Raw genomic sequence first — 24,095 nt, 5'->3', positions numbered from 1 at the left:
CACTCAAGTGACTGAGCTGGGCCTGGGATGGAGCGAGGGCCTGGGGGCTTTATAAAGGGAACCACTTTGTATTGGAGAACAAGGTTGCAGTGGGGATTGTAAGTGGCTTCTCAGAAAACCAGAACAAATGTATCCGAGGAAACCATATTTGCTGATTTTGTTAAACTCTGTTTGAATTAATTTATTTAAGGATTTTTTTACGAATCTGTAATACCTGCTGCTTTTCTCTCAAATTCTTCCTGTCAAACCTCAACAAATAAACCTTAATCCCTCATCAGACCTGAAAATACTTACCTTTTTCCTGAAAATGTTGCTTAGAGATGCACAGTATTGCCGAACAGCTTTAATCTGAACTTACCTCTTAAATCTTTCTTTCTTTATAGGCTTGTATAGATGATAACGTAGATATGGTGAAATTTCTGGTGGAAAATGGAGCAAATATTAATCAACCAGATAATGAAGGCTGGATACCTCTACATGCAGCTGCTTCCTGTGGATATCTTGATATAGCAGAGTAAGACTTTTTGCTCTATTTTTGAAATACATGCATTTTGTTCATTGTTATAGGGGCACTAGAAGCAGATGGCATTCATAAGTTGTCTTTTTAGTTGTCTCTGGGATGTGTAGTGAGAGAATGCTTTTATATTGTATGTTGACTGTGAAGTGTGCTGTGTGCATGATTATTTGTGCATTGCATTTTCTCTTTCTAGTTTTCTTAGGTAGCTATAAGATGTAAACATTTAAGACTTCTTGACTGTCAAGTGGTTGGTTTTTTTTTTAATCATTTTCTTCTATAGAAACATTTTGGGGCAGAGAAAGTTCGGTTAACATTTTATTAGTAGTCTGAAACATTATTCCAGGGTAAGTCTAGATGTAGGAGATTAATTGTATTTGCAGTCTTAAAACCTTTGTTTTTCAGGTGTGATATGAAATGGTGACTTGCTGTGGAGCAAAATCTTATAGTTGAAATTAGATGCCTGTTACGATACTAGTTAAAGCTTACTCAGTAGTAAATTCCAGGAGTGGTTTTGTTGATATTCTTGAAGCCTGTTGAGGGCCACTGAAGATATGCTGAAATCAGATTTTTCCAGAGGTTGTCTTTTTTAACCTGAAGTAATGATTGATTCGAGAAAATACGTGGCATATCTTGTTCAGCATGCTGTTCTTGCAGTAAGGACAGTAACAGTGTCTTTCTAAAGACCGTTTGGGTAAACACAAGCTTCATTAATTCTGCTAAACTCGGTGTGATGGCTGATCCAGTCTGAGAGTTCGATAAAATATGAAGTAGTATTTTATCACGTAATCGCATTACTGTATTAATTACAGTGGTGAACAATGGAAATTTTAAGGATCATTTATTGATGTTCTGTTCTGTGAGTTTGGGAGGTTTGATTGCTTGAATCTTAAGGGAAAGAAAAAATTCTGGAGACTCTTGTGTATTGTTTTTACTGAGAAAGGGTTTTTTTTTGGGTGTTCCTAGGGTGAAGTGCTTTGTATGTCCTTTATATAACTGGGACACTGTGTGACTGCAGCAGTCTGCCTTTCTACACTATGCAGATGTTTGATGCTGTAATCTCCCTTGCATGCACGTTGGAAATGTTTACTTGTTGGCTATACTATGACAAGAATTTCCTTATAAACTGAGATAATAAAAGCCTTTCTTCAGTTTAGTGGAGGTAAAACACCTGCCTTCTTTCCAAAATAGGGAAGAGTTGAATAAATGTTCTTGGTTTGCTGTTGCAGCCTGAGGTAGGCAGATGTTCAGGGAAGAAAGAGCCATGTCCCTTGTCCACAAGATAGGTTTCCTCTGTTGACTTGAATATCTGAAATCTGTGATGTCACTGAAGACTCTTGGTTTTTATTCTCTCAGGCAGACAGAATCATAGAATGGTTTGGGTTGGAAGGTACCTTCAAAGGTCATCTTGTCCAACCCTCACCCCTGCAATGAGCAGGGACATCATCAGTTTTATCATGTTGCTCTGAACCAGCACCTGTCTGCCTATTTTCAATAGATACCTTTTAAAGAAATGAGATTATTCAAGTATAATCCCATGGGATGGGGGACATATAAGATATTGGAAGAGCATACAGCTGAGAAGGGTAACCTGACCTGAATGGGACAATATTTTATCTGCTGAGGCTCACAGAGTTTAGATTTTCTTCAGGCTGCTTTTCCAGGATCTCAGCTTCAAATAATTTATAAAACTGACAGCAGACTTTGCAGCTGAAACAAAACTGAGGGAAGTCGAAAGGATGATACAGTAAATTACCAGAAGTTAGAAATTTGTTGTTCGTTTTGCCCATAGTACATGCTGGGTCTAGAAGCTGCTTTAGTGTGGATGTGTATTTGTTGGGAAGCATGAGGATGTGGGTATTTATGCATCTGTGGCTGAATTTGAGGTTTCATTTTTTGCACTAAATTTCGTGGTTCATGGAAGGGAGCTTTGAATTTGGATAAATTACGGAGTTTGTATATATATAGTTCTGAAAAGATTGTGCTTAATAACTTGTCATCTTTCTGTCCTATAATGGATTAGCATTTTTGCACAGAACATCTGTTCATTTCCTGTTTTCTTGCAAGGTGCAAGAGAGAAGAGAGTCAGAGAATGGGTTCTTAGTTAATGAAGGGCTGGGGAGAGTCTGACCCTTTCTCCTCCGCCATGAACTGCCTGTTGCACAGCTTCATAGAATTTCTCAAATTGGAGACTTAGAAATCTATTTCTGTTTCCTCTGCTGCCATCTTAAGTCTTCTTAGGGTTTCCTTCAGATGTAGATAGCTGGAATTTATTTCTCTTGAAATAGCACAATCTGTAAAATCCTCCAAAAATGCAAATTCAGTTAATTTATTGATTTTGTTTGATTTATTGATTCTCATATTTTTACAATTCATAAGAAAAACATGGCATGAAAGCAAACTTACTATTTCAGGTTTTCATGTCTCAAAATCTGAATTTATGTCTTAAGAAAGCAGCAGAGCTAGGAGATGGAGGTATTTTCTGTTATGAAATGCATTTCTATGCTTAGAATGTAATTTAGGGAATTTCTAGCCCTAAGGATGCCCTCTGTATGTTGACTGCATTCACCTTTCAGCCTTAATGTTCTTCATGTATGTGTGTACATCACTTTCTGGGCTTAAGAGGAGGGGAAGGAAAGCAGAAGGTCTGTTAACATTGCATGATAACTTTTGCATGATTCATCACTAGGATTAGAGTCTATGAAATACAGCCAAGATGGGGTGTGTTGGAGTTTGCAGATCTGTTAATAGGATGTGAAACCGTGATTCTACTTTGAAAATGGAAAGAAAAAAAGCCAAAGTTTAATCATTACTGACCTTTGTAGCACAAGCTTTGTTATAGTTTTCCTTCTGATGCTAATTTGACTTCCATGGGATTCTATTTGGAGTGGTTAATGTACTTTCTTATGGAGTGAGAAATGTTTCTGTTCAGACTGATTTTATAATGGAATCAGAACACAATCTCAGAGTTCAGCTGTTCCTTCTATGTGTTCCATCCATTTCCTATTATGTACAGTAAATGGGAATGACAGGGAGTCACGCCAGGTTAGTACAGAATGGCGCCTGCCTGTTTGATCAGTGCAGGAACCTTCCCATCTCAGTGTGTTTTCACTGAACACCTGATTTTCTCTCTCTTGCTCTCCTCTCACTCTGTAATGTGCACATTCTTCTTAAGTAGCACTTGCTGCTCCTCAGATGTTCCTGAGTGCGTGCACCCATGTGCTGGAGATCTGGGGGAGATATGTAGGTGGTAGGGAGCTTCTCCAAAAAAAGTCTAGGTATCTCAGGGAGCCTCCACTTCAGCCGTCTTTAGGTGCTGCTTCCATGCTAATTGCTAATGGGCTGAGTGAATTTGTGGCACAGTCCCCACTCACTGAGGTTTTTATTTTGCTTTTGCTAACTGTGCTGTCTGGTAAATGGGCTGTTCACTGCAGGTATTTTCCGTGTCCCTGTCATCCTCCCCTGTATTTAGCAGTCCTGTGGCATCGTCTCCTGGCAGCATCTCCTATCCCATTTCAGTTTTCTGCCTCTTTGGAACAGCCACCTTCTCTTGAATATGCCTCTTATTGTCGCTAAAAAAATGCATCTTCCAGTTTAAGAAACATTACAGAAGCCCGCTTCAGGTGAAATACAGTGAAAGAACATAGTATAATGTGAAATAAAGGCTCAGCTGGTTGCAGATGCAGAGTTGTGCTGTAAACGAAAAAACTGGCATGGAGGGCAGCTGCTCCTTGTTTCCGTTGTTGTTTCTGAGATCTCTGAATGCTGGAACTGCTTCAGCTTACTGGAAATTCTTTGAATAGTTTAATTTTAGAATTGCCTACTTAAGTTAGTGTTAAGCTAGTTTATGATCACGTGAATTAGCTTAAAGGTAATGGTAATGAACGTGTTTTAAATAAAATTTTTCAGAATTGCCAAAACAGGTGGATTTTGTTCTGTCTTTCTCTGTCCTGCTTTTTTTTTTCATGTACAGAAAACTTTATGCAAAGGAGCCTCTTCTTCTCCAATGTGTTAGTATGAATTAAAGAGTCAGCATCAAATGCTCTGACAAGTTACAGTTGTGTGAAAACAAACTTTAATGCAGGAGGACTTCAACGGAAATTTTGTGTGCATGCTTTCATATGGTATTTAATAGGTAGGACCATTAAGTTTACCCCTGTGAAACTCTTGTAAAACTATTTGGTGTATATAACGAATTTTTATACCTGCTAGATCTCATCTACGGTCTAAAATCTGGTGGATTATTTCAGTATTAGGGAATAAACAAATTCTTTTTTAAAACGCAAAAAAATGCGGTAGAGGAGAAATAATGCAAATTAGCATTTAAGAAACAGAATTTTAAAATCCTTTTTTATTTCTCTCTGCTTTGTGTTGTACTAGATTATTCTGGTTATGTAAAGTAAATCTGAAATGGTAGAAATTTGTGTTAAAAATGTATATTCTTGCGGGTTTTGAACCATGCCTAGTGGTGAGTACATAGCTGATCTATTTTGAAGTTTGTTTGCAAGTATTTAGAGGCTGAAGTAAACTTTTACTAGTTAAATACAAATGCTTTTTTATTTTGCCCAGAATGAAAGAAGGTGCATCTCCCAGCAAGTATAAGAAAAGCATTTTTCAAAAATAACGTAGAGTCCAGTTGTAGTTACATTTTTGCTCAAAAAAGAAACCCAAACAAACAAGGGGGGAGAAGATGTCTCCCAAGGGAAGAGTAGGGGTTTTATCCCTTCATGCAATGGGCACTACATCGCAGTAACAGTTTGCCAGATGTATGTTACTGTTAGGAAAATTGCTCATGGGTTCAAGGGATGAGAAGTCCGCTGAGGGTGGATACCTAAACAAATACAAACGCAGAATGCATACGTGCAAACAGGATCTGGTTCAGAAAATCCATTAGAGTAGCTGGAGACTGGAAAGGTAATACAGGAAAAGTAGCATGTACTTGCCTCATTTTTATTCTCCTTGGAAATGTGCTTACTTTTGGAGACAGGCTAGATGTTAAGTGGATGCTTGGTCTAACTCAGTATGGTTGCTTTTATGTTTGGGAGGCATGTAGTTATGTGTACAGACCCTGAGACTTAGCAAAATACAACTTCTTTATTTTACAGATTTTAAAGGCTGAAGTATATGATTAAAGTTAGAATCCCTTCTTAAATTCAGAACCTCCTCACTCAGTTCATTTAGAAGGAGAAGTTCAGCTTGACCAACTCTGCTGCTCTAAAACGCAGCTCACCCGCTTTCCTTCCTGCCCAGTTTCCTGTGTCGTGTCCCCTCCTTCCCCTGATATTTAAAGCAGACTTTGAAAGGCTTGTGTGTAACCACTGCCTTGCTGCTGACGCCCATCTGTTTTACCAGACTTCAGACACCTGAAAGTGAACCCAGCCAAACAAGTTTGCTGAAGCCTCAGCAAACCATTGTCCCAGGATCTCTCTTTTTTAGTAACAGTCCATTAAGAGTAAATGAGTGATCGTCATCTGGTATATGGAGGAGTGAGAAACAGTGCTGCAAACCTGTAGTTGAATATATAGTTGTTCAGTGATAGGTGACTTACATACAGTTCTGATTGCCTTGTGGGTCTGCTGTGGTGCTGGGTGATGGTGATTCCTGGCTGTGGTATGTTGTACAAGGATGGGATCAGTGCTCATCTGGCAACAGGGAGCAACTGAGGGAATTCGTTGCAGTTTCACAATATGCTTAATGTTATCTAACTTGAGACAACTGAAGAAATAAAATAGTCATTCCCTTCTCCCTTGGTTTTCCCTCCTCCACATGCGCTTGCCCCCTCTCTTGCAGTATCTGATGATCACTCAACAATGTGGGAATTCTCAGCGTAAGACTACCTTAAGGGGATTTGGAGGGTTTATTCTCTTGGATCAGTGAGCTGATCTGCCTTGCCAGCAGCAGTTGGCATAGATAATGCAGGTATAAAAAAGAAGTCTGGGCTGCTTTTCAGATACAGCTCCTACCTCTGAAGCCTGGCTGTGGAGAGCTGCCTGTGCTGAGGTAGAGTTCTCTCCCAGCTCATGAGGCTGAACTGGGTAGCACTGGTGAATGTTCTTCCACAATATCCAAGGATGGTGCTACCACAAAATAGGTTTCAAAGCAGTTGCTTCTAATCCTTTTCTCTCTTAAGTTTTAATAACTTGATCATCTGGAGCTATTACTTTCTGAAGTGTTTTTAATCTAAGCTCTTTTGCCATAACCCGTTATAATCCTAGAAGAACGAGACATTTTTTAGGCAAAGCAGACTGATAAAAATGTCGAGGATGGCTCCTATCTCCTTTAGCTTTGTTCCCAGTTATGATTTTAACTAACTGAGTATGAAGTGATGTTATTAGTGATACGTGCATAAATGGAACTTTGGAGGGTAATCGGAAGTTCTGATTTGTGAATAACATGGTGAAATTGGTGATCTGATGTAAACTACATACAAACTGATGATGCGAAGTGGTAAGGGGTTTGGTCTGATAGAGATTCTACAAGGTGAATGAATGTTTTTGTCAGGGTTCAAGATGTTACTTTAAATGACATGAGGCAATGTTAACTGTAAGGGTAGAATTCAAAGGAAAAAGGTCCAAAGATGAAACTTGATACAATGCACTCAGAAAATTGGAAGAGGACTTCAGAAGAATATATTAGAAAACAAGCCACAGGATAAAATAAAAGCAGGGAAAGATTTATTCCCAGCCAAAGAACAGCTCTTCTAGAAGAATGACTGACTTCTTACGATTTGACACTGGTAAAGATGCAGTGTTTGTTTTGAGAACTGTGAAAAGGTCACTGCAGGCCTTGGAAGATTGTTTCAGTTAATTCATTTTTACTCGCTGCCTCGTTTCTTTCTGGAAGAGCAGATCGGGGAAAAAAAGAGTTAATGAGAGAGAAAATATGCTAGTATGGTAGTCGTGTCCCATCCCCCTCTCCTCCCAATCAAAGTGTGCTGCTTGTTTTTTATCAGCAACATAAAAGTTCCTCCTCCTCCAAACTTGTATAAATATCTGCAAGGATAAACCTAAATTCCATTAGAGAAAATAAATGAGAAAGCTGGAGATTGGTGAGCTAGCATTAGTTGGCATTTTCTTTTCTGAAGATGTACTGTGGCAGTTTTCAGTATGTTTTTGCTGAATGTATGTATAATTAAACACTGATGAAGTTGATCAGGTTGATGGTGAAATTCCCTTTATAAAATCATGTCATTATGTGGTAGTGTTTAATCTTTTCTACCTTGTAGCTGTGATCGGATGTTTGGATAAAAAACAGCTGGCAGAAATACATAGTAAGATATGGTTGATGGGTTAGAGGAAATTAGAGGACCTAATTGATCTGGTACCTGTTTGTTCAACTGAAGGAGTCTAGGAGAGCTGGTCACTCTAGGATGCACAAAGACAGTGTGTGCTTTGTAGATGTCTTCTTCAGATTGGATTGCTGTGATCATCTCTACTTGTGACCCTAGGTATCTATCAGTAACTATATTGCATTTCTGTACTAAAGGTAAATCTACTAGAACTTTAAGTTCAGAAATACCTTCTTAAGGGACATATGATTTAGTGGAAAGTATCTTTTTTCTTTTAATATGCTTTAGCATTGGATCTAATGAAAAGTCAAGGGACTGATGCCCAGTGTAAAGCTCAGAGCACTCTTAATTTTTGGCTGAAAAAAAAAGTGCAGCTCATGTCTAAAAGAACTAGTGTGCTTTGAGAAGTGAAGTGCATAGATCTTACTTTTTTGTCACAGAGCATTGATTTTATTTTATTCTGAGAACAATTTGGAGTAGGTGTCTTACCTATGAATTCTTAAGTTGAATGTGATACATATGGAAGGGCGATTCATACGAAAGCCTGGAAGCTCAGGTAGACTCCTGAGAAACGTAACACATCAGGTCCTCCCTGGATGCTGGCTTGTACCTGCCCGTTGCCACTAATAAACTCCTATTTTCTCGGTATTTATCCAGTTACACGGTAGCAAAATAATGTAGTTCAGAGTAAAGTTGGTTTTGAGTATTGTTTTCTAGGAGAAAACATGGGTGTGGTGTAGATTGTCACTTTTGTACATCTCGTCTTTTATTTCTTTCAGCTTTTACTGGAGCATTTTTCCCTGTTGTGAGCTTGAATCTAATCTGCCATGTACAGCAGACTTTCCAATGACACTAGAGCAATTTATGACCTACTTATCCTTTCTTACAGGTGTGGTTTTTGTTGCATATTCTAAACTATGTCATTTCAGTGCAAATGATCCTAATCGGTGTGTATTTTTCTAGTCTTATCCCTGACTGAGGCAGGATAAAGCTGCTTGAATTCTTCTGAAATCCGTAAATACAGTGTGACATCTCTAGAGACAGAAGGCTGCTGTGCATTGATGAGAGTGAGTTATTTGGATACAATTCAGATACTAAGACACAAAAATGTAGGGTTTTTTTTTATAAACAGCAAGTATGTCATGAAAAAAATATGAAATATTTGAAACCTTGATTACAGATGCATTTGGTCACTATATATTGCAAAATATAATTACGTAAATTCTGTGACGTAGTGATTATATCTGTGCTAATATCTGTTTAAGCACAGTAAAATAATTGACCTTGCTTTTAATTTTCCTGATAAAAATGCCAACACATGGCTGTTGGAGGAAAATAAGCTTGTTAAGTTTAGCCCATACTCATAACTTCCTCTGAAATAGAAAACAGCAGTGAAATATCAGAATTTGGGGTGCTACTACAGCCAAATACAGCAATGCTAATCTTGGCACAAGGCATGAGGGGCGGTGAGCTAGTGGTGTGATCTCTTCTTGCTGGTGAGGAATTAGCTCAGGATGGTGGGCAGCAGCATGGTTTTCCTTATTCCTCCTTTTTGCCTCCATGTTGTTGTTACCTCACCTTTTCAACCAGTGTGACCAAACTCCAAGTATTCACCTTAATGGCGCTTAGGTAAATTGCCACAAATGCTTGCGGACTTGCTGCAGGGAAGCATCCTGAGCACAGCGTGGTGAGCTAGTCACTGTATGTGCGGCATGTACTCTTCTGCAGCTGCAACAAGATGTTTTCCAAACGGAACCTTCATTTTTGCACTATGAGGTGCAGACTTCCAAGTAAAGGACAGAAACACTTGTTCACAAAGGTCCATAGTGAAGTTACCATTTGATACATACTGTTAAAACACTTCTTGTTTAGTTTTCTTTCCAGCTGAAGTTTTTGCCTTGTGTCCATTCTAGCATTGCCAGGCTCCGGCATTTTTACTTTTTTGTAAATAGGTTCTGGTATGTTTCCCTATATAGCTTTCTTCATGTTTGGTACTTTCCTTTTCTCACTCACTGTTTACTTTCACCTAAACATTGTTCTGCCAGCTCTCACGGGTCTTTCCTCTCTATAGATACGGTAAAATATGAAGGCTTAGTTGGTCTTCATATGCTGCAAGAGGAATGTTTTCTGTTCCATCTTTGTACTGTTAGTGTTTAGGTGGCCACCTACGTACAAATATTTCTAGAGTTTATTGCTGGCTTTTTTCAGAGGTTTCTTGGAACACAGGAGGACTAAAACTAACCAGATACTGTTATCTACTCTGTTTCTTCTATGCTCCTGCATACCAAGAAGGAAAACAGATGTGATTCTAGTTCCTGCGCTTCCTTGGGTGTGCAACTTGCAGTAGAGGCTAGGGGCAGAGCTGTGTGCAGAGCTCAGTGCTGTGTTGGTGTGTCGCAGAGTCTCGGCTTCATAAACATAAATATGTTTTTCATATAGGTACAGTATTTAGCATTGATTGAAAGTGCTGTTTGTACAGGGGGATATTTATTTTTTTTCCTCATCTCTGCAGCATACTATTTGGACAGCTTTGGGAGCATTAGACAGTTTTGAGGCAAAGATGTGTGTCTGTCCAAGATGTCTTTCGTAACAGCTTCACCAGGGAGAATCAGAAGGTGGATTTGCTGCTATCTGGAGGAGCTTTTGCATATTGAAAGATACAAAATAGTCTTTTTAAACTGGTCCATAATTTAGAAAAAGCATGTATACTGAAATCTGGATTAGACTGGTGAAAATTGAAAAGAAATGTCCCTTCCCGTTTGCTTAAAACCTCCCACTTGTTTCTCACCTTTTTTTAAATTATTATTCATTTTTTTAAGCATCTCAAGTTGTCCAAAATTCTCAGCTCTTGTGTTTTGCAAGAGGAAATCATGCATTCACCTCAGATCTCTTCTTGGTATCAGCTGTCATAAAATCATCACTCATGTATTTCAGGAGGAAAAAATCTAGTTTTGCTAAATAATCCTAATTGGTCTGATTCGTGTAGCTGCTGTCTGATCATACTGCTCATAAGGGGAATGTTCCTATGTAGAAAGTGTTGCAGTGTCTAAGAGAGAAAGACGTGAGTGAGAATCTTCTGGAATTTGTAAGGAAACATAACCTTAAAAATGCCCAAGTTTTAATCATGATTTGATTCTAATTTAAATGTCATCACGGAAGCCTGTCTTCCTATGTCAGTTTCTAATCAGTTCTAAATGTTTAGAGGCAGAAGGTTGAGGCACAGTAGCAACTGAGAGCGTGGGATGGCATTTTGCAGAATGCCTGAATAAGACAGTTTAACTGAGTGCCTGGATAAGACCGGCTGAGAGAGCTGGGCTTGTTCAGCCTGGAGAAGAGAAGGCTCCAGGGAGACCTTAGAGCAGCTTCCAGTGCCTAAAGGGGACCTACAAGAGAGGGAGTCCCCTGGAGTGGGACTATTTACAAAGACATGTAGTGACAGGACAAGGGGAATGGCTTTAAACTGAAAGAGGGCAGATTTAGATTAGACATTAGGAAGGAGTTCTTCCCTGTGAGGGTGCTGAGGCCCTGGCACAGGTTGCCCAGAGAGGTCGTGACTGCCCCATCCCTGGCAGTGTTCAAGGCTGGGTTGGACGGGGCTTGGAGCAACCTGGTCTAGTGGGAGGAGTCCAGGCCCGTGGGTTGAAACTAGACGAGCTTTAAGGTCCTTGCCAACTCTAACCATTCTGTGAGATTAATTTAATTGTTTTTCAAGTAATTAGATTTATTCTATGGTAGGTTGTCACTAAAGAGGGTGAGGAGATCCCCAGTTGTGCAGAGCAGGGTGCTGTGCAGCGTGCCCCTTGCCCAGGCAGGAGGGCTCTGCCATGCCTTGCAGACCTGTCTGGCACCTGCTCTGTGGTGCACGTTTTAACACTGTCTGCTAAATCCTTATAATGGTTACAATATATAATTTCAAAACCAGGGAAATTGTGACTTTTATCATTACATTTACATGGGGTTTGAATAATGTGTTTAAAAGCGAGCATGACAGTGTGAGGGTGCGTGAGAGTATTTGAGGGGCAGCTGGGTACTGGCTGTTCACTTGTGTTAACCAGCTACACATTTTCCTTGAAACTTGCCCACTGACACAGGGCATATGTGTACTATGTACCACGCAGAATTTAGCACAATGTTATTCTAATGCTATTGTATCATTGCTTGAAGTTTGTAGTATTTAAGATTTCAAGGGGGGGAGGGGGGAAGAAAAAAAGAAAAAGACTAGGCCTTTATTTTGAGAACTGCACCATAAAAATTCAAGAACGACATATAAGCTGTTGTCTTATCTCTTGATATGTTGTATATGCAGGTAGGTATACCTCTGCTTGCCTGGCCTGCAGTGTTATTTTTGCTGCAAATTAAAAAAGAAACCAAACCCAGTACAAAACCACTTTTGAGAAGGACTGGGGAGCTTTGGAGAGCTTGAGGTAGCATTTCTGCTTCTCTCTGAGTTAATAACAACAACATTAAGAATTTAAATTTGAAATGAAACTGTTCTTCAATGAGAAAATATTTAAAGAAATATTCCCAGCCACTCAAACCAATAGGTCTGAAAAGGGGAGAGTTTTAGTGTACTTCAGCTTAGAAAAAATGAAATTGGAAGCAACAATGTTAAAATTTTATCATATTTATTTGTTAAATGTTTGTTGAAGGTCTCATTATTTGGCCAATTTAATGTGGATGCCTTTTTATTAGTAATGTATATGATTTGCAAATATGTAGTTTTAAAAGTGCGTGGATACTTTATATTTGAAGCAAATCAATGAAATAATTCTGAATGGCATTTTAAAAGAAGGCCATTAAAATACGTATTCCAGAGGTGTGTATGGTTTGTTTGGTTTTACATCCTGTGGGGCACATTTCTTTTCATAATTTGTTTCTTCACATGACAGCTTGCATAGCTGTGAGAACACAGTGACGCTTTCTCTGTCTTTGGCTCCCTGTTATCGTTCAGTTAAAATGCTCATGGAATTAACTTGAACTCCACTATGTATGGATTTAAAGAAAAAAAACAGCTGGGTTTAGCTAAAACTGCCAATTAGTTAAAAACTGTTGGGAGACAGCTTGTTCTGCTGCTTGGTGCCCCCACGAGCAATTAAACCGTGTTTCCCTAGAAGGCCTCACTGTACATGTTTATTTTAAATGTATATACAACACGCTGAAACTTTATTCAGCAAGGGATTTTTTAGGAGGGTCCCTGTCCTCAGATTTTGGGAGTTAAGAGACTGCTGACCAGTCTTCTGACTCACCTGAAGGGACCTCTTGTTTTCACTGGTGGGTCTCCAGTGAGCTCAGGACAGAGTCTTTAATGAACTGAATCAATTCAGTGGCCACTTCTCTGCCCTGCCTTTGCCTTGTGCTTGCCACGGTTCTGGTGACCTTCAGGTTCAGCGAGTACTTAAAGTTAATTATATCCCTAATGACTTCACAAACTTGTTTGCAGATATTGGGAACTGGGGCAAGGTTCGAATGTGCCCCTCTTCCTGTTCCTGAGATAAACTAATATTAGAATGTTACCTGCAGCAGATCTTGTTGTCTGCAGCTGGCAGACTTCATTAAAACCAAAGTTTGAGAGTCTGACAGTTTCTTAGGTTCTAAATTCACAAATAAGATTAAAATTTGCATATAAGTCCAGAGAGAGGTGTCTTCTCTGCTTACTTTGTGTCTCTGTATGCACTTTATTAATAGACTTACACACACCACACCTCAGCTGTAAGAGGTTTTTGTTGTTTTGGAGTTTGGGTTTTTTTAATTCAGAGTGTAGGCCGAAGTTGCTAGTTCAGATTTTAAAGTTCCAGTTCCTGAGCTGAGTTTTGGTGTTGACTGTTTGGCTTTTGTACAGTAATCTTAGAGATTTCTTATTATTTATTGTCTCAGAGATACTAAGGTTCCAACCCTTTATGAAAGGTATTGAAATGTATTTTTCATAAAATGATGAGGAAGAATCTGGGTTTTGTAATAATTATAGAAAATAAATGTGGTTTGGTTTGTTGTTTTTTTTTCCAAGGTTGTTAACTGCAGCTATAATAGCTGTGGAGGAATATATAGCAGTGATTCTTAAAAGACAGATTTCAAACAGAAATATTTTGGCTTCATAAAACAACAGTATCACAAAGCAGACTTGTTCTTCCAGTCTTACCCAGACTGCGTAATGCTTGTCATGGGAACATCAAGGCAGAAGTATCAGGAACAATTTGATTTCATTTTCCTGCTCTTGTCTGTCTTAGTATTCCTGGGATACTTGCAGTTCTGTGTACTTAGGCCACAAGAGTGTCTAAAAAGTACCTTTAGCTTCAGTATCAACAATTGAAAGCTATAGCTCCAGAACCAAGCATGGTATGGATGAAGCTGCTATGGATCATGTCTTTCATTTATTTACATTCTGAATGAATGACTGCCTACCAGAACATTATATAGATTATCGTCAGATTGTCTGAATTATTCTTCTGTAGCTGTCTGTTGAACACGGCTATTTGCCACAAGTGAATTAAAAAAGACTCAAATTTAAGTGCTATACCAAAAGGTTTTGCAAGCAGGTGGCATCAGGAGTCCTATATGTTTTTACTTTTGAACTGCATCCAAGTTTGCAAAAAGCACCTTTTTCTGGATTTGGTATCAAAGGGCATGGTTCTGTTGACAGAGGAAAACCAAAGTCCTGTAAGCACATGCAAAGGGGAACTTGACTAGCTCTACTGCACGAGCCATACTAATCTCTGCTGATCTGATTTTGGTCTGTGAGCAGCTTAATTTTTGGAGTCTACTTTAAAGGATCATTTGATCATAAAGTTGTTCATATATCTAAAAACTTTCTGAAATACTTCTGTAGCCTTTTGTTCATTCCCTACGCTTTTTTATGCACTGCTCCATTTATAAGTTATTGACCCAGTTGACCAAATACACCTACTTCAATGAGATATATATTTTCCTTACAAACGTAGCTTAATTTTTCCATATAGGTATTGTGTAAAAATCTTTTTCTTTTTTCTTTTTGAACATCGCTTTTTTCGTGTCTGCATTATTAAAAACAGGTTGAAAGAACAAAAGTGGTTACTTGGGGTTTTCTGTTATAAAGATATTTTTGTCCATGATTCACTTTGGTTTTGAATCAACGTTTTGACTTTGTAAGTTGGTTTCCCCACAGCTCTTTTTGCCTGTTTAGCAGACACCCTGCATAGCAATTACCTGATCTGTGACCTGGAAGGCTGTGTCACCATTAAAACAGTACCCCCAGTATTGTTGAGAAATGCTGTTATTTTGTATTAATTTTTCATTCCTGCAGAAGTTAAATCTTTAAACTGGAGAGGGATAAGAGTCACAGCAGCACTGTTAAGAGGGACAGTATAAAACCACACCGCATACCAACATCAAAGTTAGCCGTGGCAACTGATGATGCATATCCCAGGAGATACAGTTACGCTTCTGGGAATTAATTCCCATTTTGTGATCTGTCAGTTCTTACCTCTTCTTGACGTTATTACAGAGGTTTAATGACAAGTGCTATTTACATCATACATTAAAAAATAGAAATGTCTGAGAGTACTTCATGCTGAGTTATTGAGGAAAGAGAAGGAAAATATGATCCTAGATCTGGAATCTGTTGTTGTTAATTGGCAGTGGCTAAGCAGAAATACTTTAAAGCACGTGTATTAGTACTGGATTAATTTTGTGACTGGCTTCTGCATAATTTGGCATTTTGCAGCAGTGACTTTAAGAAAGCACTTTTTCGTACACTTGTTAACAAATGGATAACTAGTTCTTCTGGTCTGAGTATTTCCTGATGTTTTTTCCTCAAATATATGGAAAGTGTAAATTAAGCTGTGCATGGCAGGACGTATGTTTGCAATTTTTTGCTTCTGTTGAGTTCTATTGTGGATCAAACTGTTAAATTTGTTAGGGAAGTACAAATGTTATAGTCAGAAGGTGCAAGGCTGATCTGTATTAGTGTTTTAATTGTTGTTCATTGTCTACTTGGAAGCAGACTATATATTAAGTGTAGATTCTCAGTAACTTTATAGGCTTATGGTTTAATGCAATGAAATAACTTAATCCTTTTGTGACTTACTGTTGGAATTAATCAATTTGACTTATTTGGAAATTCAGAAATAATTCCCATTGAGTCTGGATTGTTGACTCCTGAGGCAGTAGGACTTCTAGTAAGGAAACACTCAAAGGTGTTGGAATAGTATAAAATACTGCTTCCTTGCTCCCTCTTGCCTCTCTTCCCCACCAGAAGCTGACCTTATGAATACTAAGCAGCAGAGGACATTTTGCTTTTCATAGAGCCATAGAATCAAGTAGGTTGGAAAAACCTTTATGAAGCTGCCTCAGAGACCAAGTGTTATCCTTCTGGCAAAATACAGAAACATAACGTGCCACTGAATTTGGAATTTCAAGGAAGAGTGGTTTAATATGAGGAGCTCATGGAAATGGGTGATTCAAACCCTGTTCACCTTGTGGTTGCTTTTGTTCATCATCTGACCATTTTCTTCTTTCAGTTCTTGCAACTATTTATTTAAATATGTCAAGAGTCTTTGTGGCAAACTGAAGAGCAAACAGAGAGCTCTTTGTATTAATGGGCATGATGATGAAAAGACGTACAGATATTCAGGGATTGTAGACAGTCATGATTTTATGTAAACCTAATATAGTTGTTTATATTAATGGTACCTGTGCATGTATATACCCATACCCATAGCTGCTGTTTTGTTTTGGTTTTGGGGTTTTTTTTGCATCAGCTTTACTATATTGCTTACAGTTTGTTTTTCTTTTTCTATTGGCAGGTATTTAATTAGTCAAGGAGCACATGTAGGAGCTGTAAATAGTGAAGGAGACACTCCATTAGATATTGCTGAAGAAGAGGCAATGGAAGAGCTGCTTCAGAATGAAGTAAATAGACAAGGTAATTTTGAAGATGAAAGGATAGTTTTGTGTGTTTGATGCTAAATGTATTTTTGAAAACTTAATGGTAATTTAAAAATTTTAAAGTAACTCAGTTTGTTTTCTAATGAGAATTGTCAATACGCTGTAAGGTGCTCAGCCTGTTTTCTAGGTATTTTTGTGCAGCCCACCCTCTTTTGAAGAAAGAGGTCAGAAGTTTTGAACCTAGGTGTTGATTGGATTCCTGCGTTCACTTAACAGAATTTAGGTGGTATTCAGATACTATGAACGGTATTCAGTGCATCTAGGATATAGAACTCTATATTCCAAATTTAGACTGTATCTAAAGAGATTCCTGCCTTTAGAGAGTCACTTCTAGGATGACTCAGATGTCAGTTTCAGGATGAGGTGAATCTAGCCATAAGATAACTGTTTTTTTTCATTGACTACAAGAAAGCTTAGAATAACTAAAACAAGAGTAAACAACTATAGTTCATCGCATAAATCTGCCTTTGTGTCTAGGTCCAACCTTTTGAACACCCTTCCATAATACCAAATGTCTGAAACTACTCGTTGGGATAAGGAGTCTTAGATTGCATTTTTTTTAGGCCTGAGAATGTATCATGAATCTTTAAGGTCCTCCTGATTTTGTGTACTCTTCTGAGAACACTATGTAGGTGAGCATTCATGTAACAGTTAATGGATAGATACCAAGTTTTGGCAGTATTGTTGAAAATGAATACCCTAAATTTCTGCACCTTGCTGCTAGAAATTTGCTGGCACTGGCATAGGTGTCTTTACAAGAGAAACTGGCCTTTGAAAAAACACTTTGATTCATTTTTCCCTGCTTTTATCCCCCCTCCTTATGCTGCTGTTTTCCATGTTCTAATCCTTGTGGGTTTTCCAGTGAGAGGTCTTTGAAAGTTTCTGTTTTTTCCGTTCCACAGAGGGAAGAATATTCAGTTGTTGTTGACTGACCATCTTAAGTCCAATAGAAATGCACTGTCATTCCAGAACTCCCAGTACAAGAACTGGGGTGATGTGGTCTGAGTTACATTGTAAATTGAAGGAAAGTGACAATCAGAGGGAAGATGTGGAGCCTTTTCAGTTGGAGTGCTAGGGGAATGCATCTCCATTACTTCTAGACCCCTGCCTACCTTCTTCCTCCTTGAAAAGCTTTTTTTTTTTTTTTTTGTAGCATTGCATTTATATCTCCAAGACAGATTTACATAATTTAAAGGTAAACTAGTAATTGCTTCAGGCTTTGCCCTGATTTCAATTGTATATTAAACCCATTTAATACCTAAAGCAAAGGGTAACAAGATAATGGATGACGATATGCAGGGAAATACAAGATACCTAACGATAGAAAGGAGTCTAGATTTGACAAAGGCTTTGATTCACTTATTTGGTAGTGTTAATGGAATTTTGATTAATAGTTCTTATTGTTAACACACAAAGAACTTCAGATTAGGGAGTTGTGAATATTTTTTTGTCTGTACTACCATTTGTCTATTTTCATTAGTTTGGAAAGAATACAGTTGTTGCTCTCTTTTGTGACAGTACTGTCAGTCTTTGCTGGAGAGTTGTTTCTAGAATGTGCCTTAGCCTAAATTCTTTAAGGCTGTTTTTGAAATGTTTGACTTTACTGATGTGCTGTCGTAATTGACTGCAATAGTTCTTTGTAAAGTTGACATTATTTAGGAAAAGAACTCTTTCAAAATCTAGTATTTATACGTTTTAAAAAAAAATTGTTATATGGGTGTTTTATATACATTTTTACAATGCAGATTCAACATTACACGCTAATATTTACTCTTTTACAACTTTAATTGTTTTGAACAGCCCAGTTGTAAAATTAGCATTGGCAACCTAGGCTAAATGCTGCAATTCACTGAAAATTTTGGTGTGGTTTACGTAGTGCATATTTAAAGCTTACAATAAACTATACGTGGTACAGTCTTTACAAGTCTGAGAAGAATGTAGATACTCCCAGACTGCAGCTGTTAAGTTTCTAAAGGGATAATTCAGGTTGTTTTAAAATACTAGATTTCACTTGCTATGGAAAACTTATTTTCCAAGCATTCCTCTTAAATTTTTTCTGCCAGTTGGCTTGCTGACTGGCTAATGGGTTTTTAGAAGATTGGTCTTTCTCCAATGATTTGAAAAATGATACTGGTTGAATGAGGCACCATCTCAGGTGAGAAAAAACTTGCTCTGGGCAGAACAGGAATTGGGTGCTGTCCTGCTGAGTGTGACCCCACTGTGAGCATCCCTGACAGCATTTCTGTCTTCCTGGTCTTAACAGGACACTAATGCCTATGGTTATATATATGTATATAATTTAATTTTTATATACATATGTGTATATATTTACACACACATATATGAGTACATTTACACATATGTATTCCACCTAGTTCATTTTGCTGTTAGACCACTTAGTAGTTTCAGTTTCACAGAAGCAGGGAAGAAGGCATGCAGCATCCTTCAGAATTTGTGTCTGAAGTTGTAAGAACTAAGAGGATGAAATCATAGGAAATGCTTAATGGCTGTGGATGAGAATGGAATAGAAAGGCTGTAAATGTGGATGTGAACTTTAGTGTATACCTTAGTAAATCACAAGACAGTTGTCTCAGCGATAAGTTTTTAATCGTGTGCTTTTGATGGCATCCTTAACTTGCATATAAACTTAATATTATATACAGAATTATTATCTAGCCATTACAGTCACTTGGAAAGTGCCTAATAATTATCTAGGCATTACAATCACTTGGAAAGTGTGTATATTGTGGCTACAGAAGTTAATATCTCTAAAATCGGAATTTAATTGTTCATCTTAATGTGGAATTAACACTGATGCATGTTGATGGTTTCATCTTTGACTATACATGTGGCTCAGTGTAGTTATCCCTCCAGCTTTAACATTGGTCATCATGTAAAATAAAGCAGTGCTGCAGTTTTGATAATGCAGGTTCACTGTGGGGTCTGTGGAACGATCAGCCCTCAGTGTGTTACCAGTAGTGGAAGATCAGCATCTTGATTTTGAAAATAAACAAACCTGGATGCCAAAATATCTTACCTCTGTGTAGGTAAAACATGCAGGGTGAAAATTAAGCATACGTTTTCTGTAATATTCTTGCCTTGCAACCTTTTCATGTGTATTTATTCATACATTCATTATAGTTTCATTTTTGTGTTGCTTGGTTAATGCTGTGAGTATGGCTTCATATGTACTGGCATCAGCAGTCAGTCATTTGATGGCAAAAGATGGCCTGGAAAGATCAGTCAGTTTCATTGTGATTCCGGGTATGTTTAAGTGATGACACTTGATAGAAATCTGAGGAGAATCACCATGTTAGCTCAGCCTTCTTGCTGCTTTTGCAGACTTTCTGTCTTTATAGGGAAAGTTCAAGCGGAGCCTTCCAGTTGTGCAACTATTCAGCCTTCTGCACATAAGTACAGTTTGTACTTATGCCCAAGTTTTACAGGTATTGAATTGTATTTTAAGTACATGTCTTACTACACGACAAAAGATGGGAGCCTATGGAAACACTAAATTCGCAGAGGTAAATTGTAGAATACAGTACGATTCAGATCTATGTGGCATTACGGGCTTAATAAAAAGAAGAATCTGCTGTGTTTGCTTATCCTATTTTAGCATTCAGACTCCAAAATGTGACTTGTCTAGAGAGGAGGTGGTCAGTGATCCAAGTTAATCTTCTTAGTTTACTAGTTCTGTTGTAAGGTGTGTTAGACATGATAGGAGAGAGCTTTTATAGTATTATTATGGCTATCTTTCTTCAGTTATTCTCATCTTCATATGCAGCACTTCCGAACTGTGATCTCTGGTTAAGGCATCTTTCATGTGTCTTCCTGTGTGGGCCACAGATCCTCAGATAAGGCCACCTGTGTTCTGTTGAACATATTGCAGGACCCTGTTGTTAAAGTGGACTGTGCAGTAATCCTGAACTAATGGACTAGGTATCCTGTAAGTGAAGCCATAGTGCTCTGATAGTAAGAAAAGTATTTTTCTACCCTAATCTTCAAAGGACAAGTATTGGCTTAATTACGTTTTTTAAGCTTAAAACCTAGTTTAATTTTATACTTTGTGAGAAAATAAATTACATACATGCTCCATATGGTATAAAGGCATTTTGGCACAGTTACGAACACTTCACAAATAGCAAATCTAGGTGGTTTATGGAAATTATTCTGAAGCAGTGCTGAACAACTCTTTGCATACCATGTGTTTTAACTACTTCGTGTGTTAACCAAAAAACTCCTCTTGGGACTTGTTTTGTTGTTTCTCCATATGGCTGATATCTTTATCATGTGCCTATCCCAGGTATATATATATGCCACTGCAATCCACATAATCGTTTATCTTTGTTGAAAATATTATTATTTGGAGTTTCTCAGTATGATCTGTTATTTCTACACTGTAGTGTTTCAACATACCATAGTTGTGGAAGTTGTCTTTTGCTAGTAGTGTAAAGTTTTCATTTGCACTGGTGAAAATCAGCAGATTTGAGAGAGATGGGGCTTTAGTCCTGGCTAGCCCTGGCCAGTTTTAAATGTTGGCTCTCCTCAGGTCTTGAGTAGGGTTAACTGTAATGGTTTGAAGCGATTTTTTAGCTGTTTATCATCAGATGTCCTCTTAAAATTATTTTTAACTGCTTAAGCAGTTATTTTGAATTATAGGAAACATTCTCGGGAGGTGAGTTAGTGGGGAGAGGTGACATGAGGTGAATCAGGAGTTCATGATACAGCCTGGTAGCTATTCAGTAACTATCAGGGAGATCACTTCTTTTCCAAGGAGAAGCAAATGTTCCTCATTCTTAATTATAGGTAAGTGTAGCAAGACTCTCTCGGATGTATTGCTTAATTCAGCTTTGTTTATGTGGATAAAATGTGAACTATTACATTTGTATATAAACATTCCCTACATGAAGTAAAAAGTGGGTTGAACTTCCAGGCAGTATCTATAAAACATGCCTTTATATGGCTGAGGAGTCCTGAAACAGTGATTCAGCATTTAAATTTATGCTGAATTTCGTTAAATGCTCACCGAACAGCACAACTGTTTCCAAACCTGTTTGGAACTGTTGAATAACACTTGTTGATCAGAAAAAATGAGAGCATTTAGCAATAAATTATTAATGATTTAAGAAGTTGTTGGGGTGCCGGAGAGGTTAAGCGTCCCGGTGGTGTGAGGGAATAATATTCCGGCTGGAGCTGAGCTGGGAGGCAGCGCATTGCCATCTATGGGCCGCATGAACAAAGTGTTGGAAACATATGACGAACATTGCTTTTTCCCTGATACCTTAATAGAGTCTGGAAAACAAAAGCAGGGAGAAAGGGCTGTACAAGGTAGAATAAAGGCTGTTTACATTCCGTTTTCTGTGGTTAATAATGGGAAATGTATTTAGCTTATCTCAGAGAGCAGCTTTTTTTCTATGACACACAGTTTAATTCCCATTTTCCTGCCGGTTATTAACATGGGATGTTTTATTTAGATTGGCAAGATTCGTGTACTTTCTTCTGTTGAAATATGATCAGAAATTTACTGCCTTGTAAAATAATGTATTGATGCAGCCATTAGTCCTCTGCAGCCATTGCATCTTGTTTGGGCCTCAGAAATGCAGTCGATTGTGATATCGATAGAAGACTATACTCAGAATTAGTTGCTTTCTCTGCAAAAGCATTGCTATTTTGACATAATTCTCTGGGTCTGTAGACATACCTGGAAAGCATGCTTAGATTTTAACCATTAGAAGTTCGAGATCAGGCTTTGGAAGGAGCTTTTCCTTTGTTCTTCCTTTATACAAAAGTGCTTCATGAGCCATATACATGAAGTTTTACACTGATAGGAATTTACATCGGGTTCTTCAGGTAGAGAAGGTTACTCATGCTCGTAAGGATTCACAGTAAGACCTTGGGCTTGCAAAAAGGGGATGGACATAAATATGACTAGCAGATGATATAAAAACTATTTGCGTGGTGATGTTTCGCAGGCAGCAGTGACATGTAAATGACTGTACTCTAGAGAATTATTTTCCCAGGGTCTGCTGATATGCACTGCTGTGTCATTCTGAAATGCAGACGGCCCAAGGAAGTTACAGCTTGCAGTAGTTTACACATCGATACATAGGAGCCTTCCAGAGAAATGAGATTATGTGATTGTCAATACATTATTAATTTAAAGTTCATTATTTCTGTTCTTCATATCTGTTAGAGTTATAAAGATTATTAGACATGTAAAAATCAGTCATGGGTTGCCTCGAGAGAGACCATTTTAGAAACTTCCATGTATTCAATTTTTACCGTAGCTTCCTTCAAACAAGTACATGTTGGCTTCAACAGTCTTTTCGATCTTCCTGCAAGATATCTTGCATCTTGCCTGCATATTGTGGGTTTTCATCCGTTTCTGATGAAAGTTAATTCTATTAATTTTTATTAAATCACCAAGACTAAAATAAAGTTTTACCAGATTTACTTAGTGAACGGAATTGTTTCTCCAACTGATCTTGCTTTGTTTGCTTTTATGTGTTTGTTTTGGGGTTTTTTTTACATATTTGTATATAGTGAATACCTTTTATGTTGTGAACTGATGGAAGAAGTATAATAAAGTGAATTGTGTTGTAGCACTATCGTATGTTACCACAAACCAAACAAATTACATGTTATGTTTCCAAAAGCATATAATAATTACATTCCTTCTTCCTGCATTTCAGGAAATTTTGGTTCAGGTGTGTAATTTTCAAGGTTTTTCTTGCCCTTTAATTGGGGAATTGCAGCATCTGTGAAATACTAGTTCATGCTAACATAACAGATGTATCAGTCTGCTGTTCACTGCCTTAAGTGTATTTCAGCAGTGACAATGTAATTGCTTTCAGTTGGCCACTTCATTGCTCTGGCTTTCGAGTTGCTGGTGGATTGATAAAAGCTTGAAGAATCTGTTTTATTATGATTTCTTTTGCCACATTTTACAGAGTAGAATGATGTATTGCACTACATATGATCATCTCTGTATTATCTCTATTTTCATTTTATGATATTAATAATTTCTTTAATAAAGGCCACTTCATACCTTAGCTCAGTTTCTGCTGAACATCTAAATGAGCAACTTGATTTCATTTGGTTTCCATATTCTGGGGATTCATTCAACCTGTGGAGGATTAATAGCTCACAGTTTGTTTGAAAACATTAGAACCTGAAATTGCCATTCATTATAAAGACTTTGAAAATTAATTAAAAATAATTAATTATGTAGAATAATTTTGGCAACAGATGTTCTAGCCTTGCTTGTGGTCTGCCTTAGATTGTTGTGCTTTGATTAGTTGGGCAGTTACCAGTTATGTGATAGAAACAAGTTTCCTGGAGAACAATGGGTTTGGGGACAGATGAAGGGTCAGC

General features: G+C 37.9%; 1 protein-coding gene across 1 annotated transcript in view; it reads left to right on the top strand.

Annotated features, from left to right (window-relative positions):
* Window positions 1–407: 407 nt before the first annotated feature.
* Window positions 408–24,095, top strand: part of PPP1R12A (protein phosphatase 1, regulatory subunit 12A) — a gene marked incomplete at its 3' end in the record, with an annotated part of 62,392 nt that continues 38,704 nt past the window's right edge. Inside the window, exons 1-2 of the mRNA XM_010017591.1 lie at window positions 408–514; window positions 16,580–16,698. Of these exons, the coding sequence (XP_010015893.1) occupies window positions 408–514; window positions 16,580–16,698 (226 nt within the window). The remainder of the gene's footprint in view (window positions 515–16,579; window positions 16,699–24,095) is intronic.

Source organism: Nestor notabilis, unplaced genomic scaffold (assembly GCF_000696875.1).
Source record: "Nestor notabilis isolate BGI_N333 unplaced genomic scaffold, ASM69687v1 scaffold31540, whole genome shotgun sequence".
NCBI lineage: Eukaryota > Metazoa > Chordata > Aves > Psittaciformes > Psittacidae > Nestor > Nestor notabilis.
The sequence above is the reverse complement of the archived record's forward strand: the minus strand, read 5'-3'. Positions and strand labels throughout refer to the sequence as shown.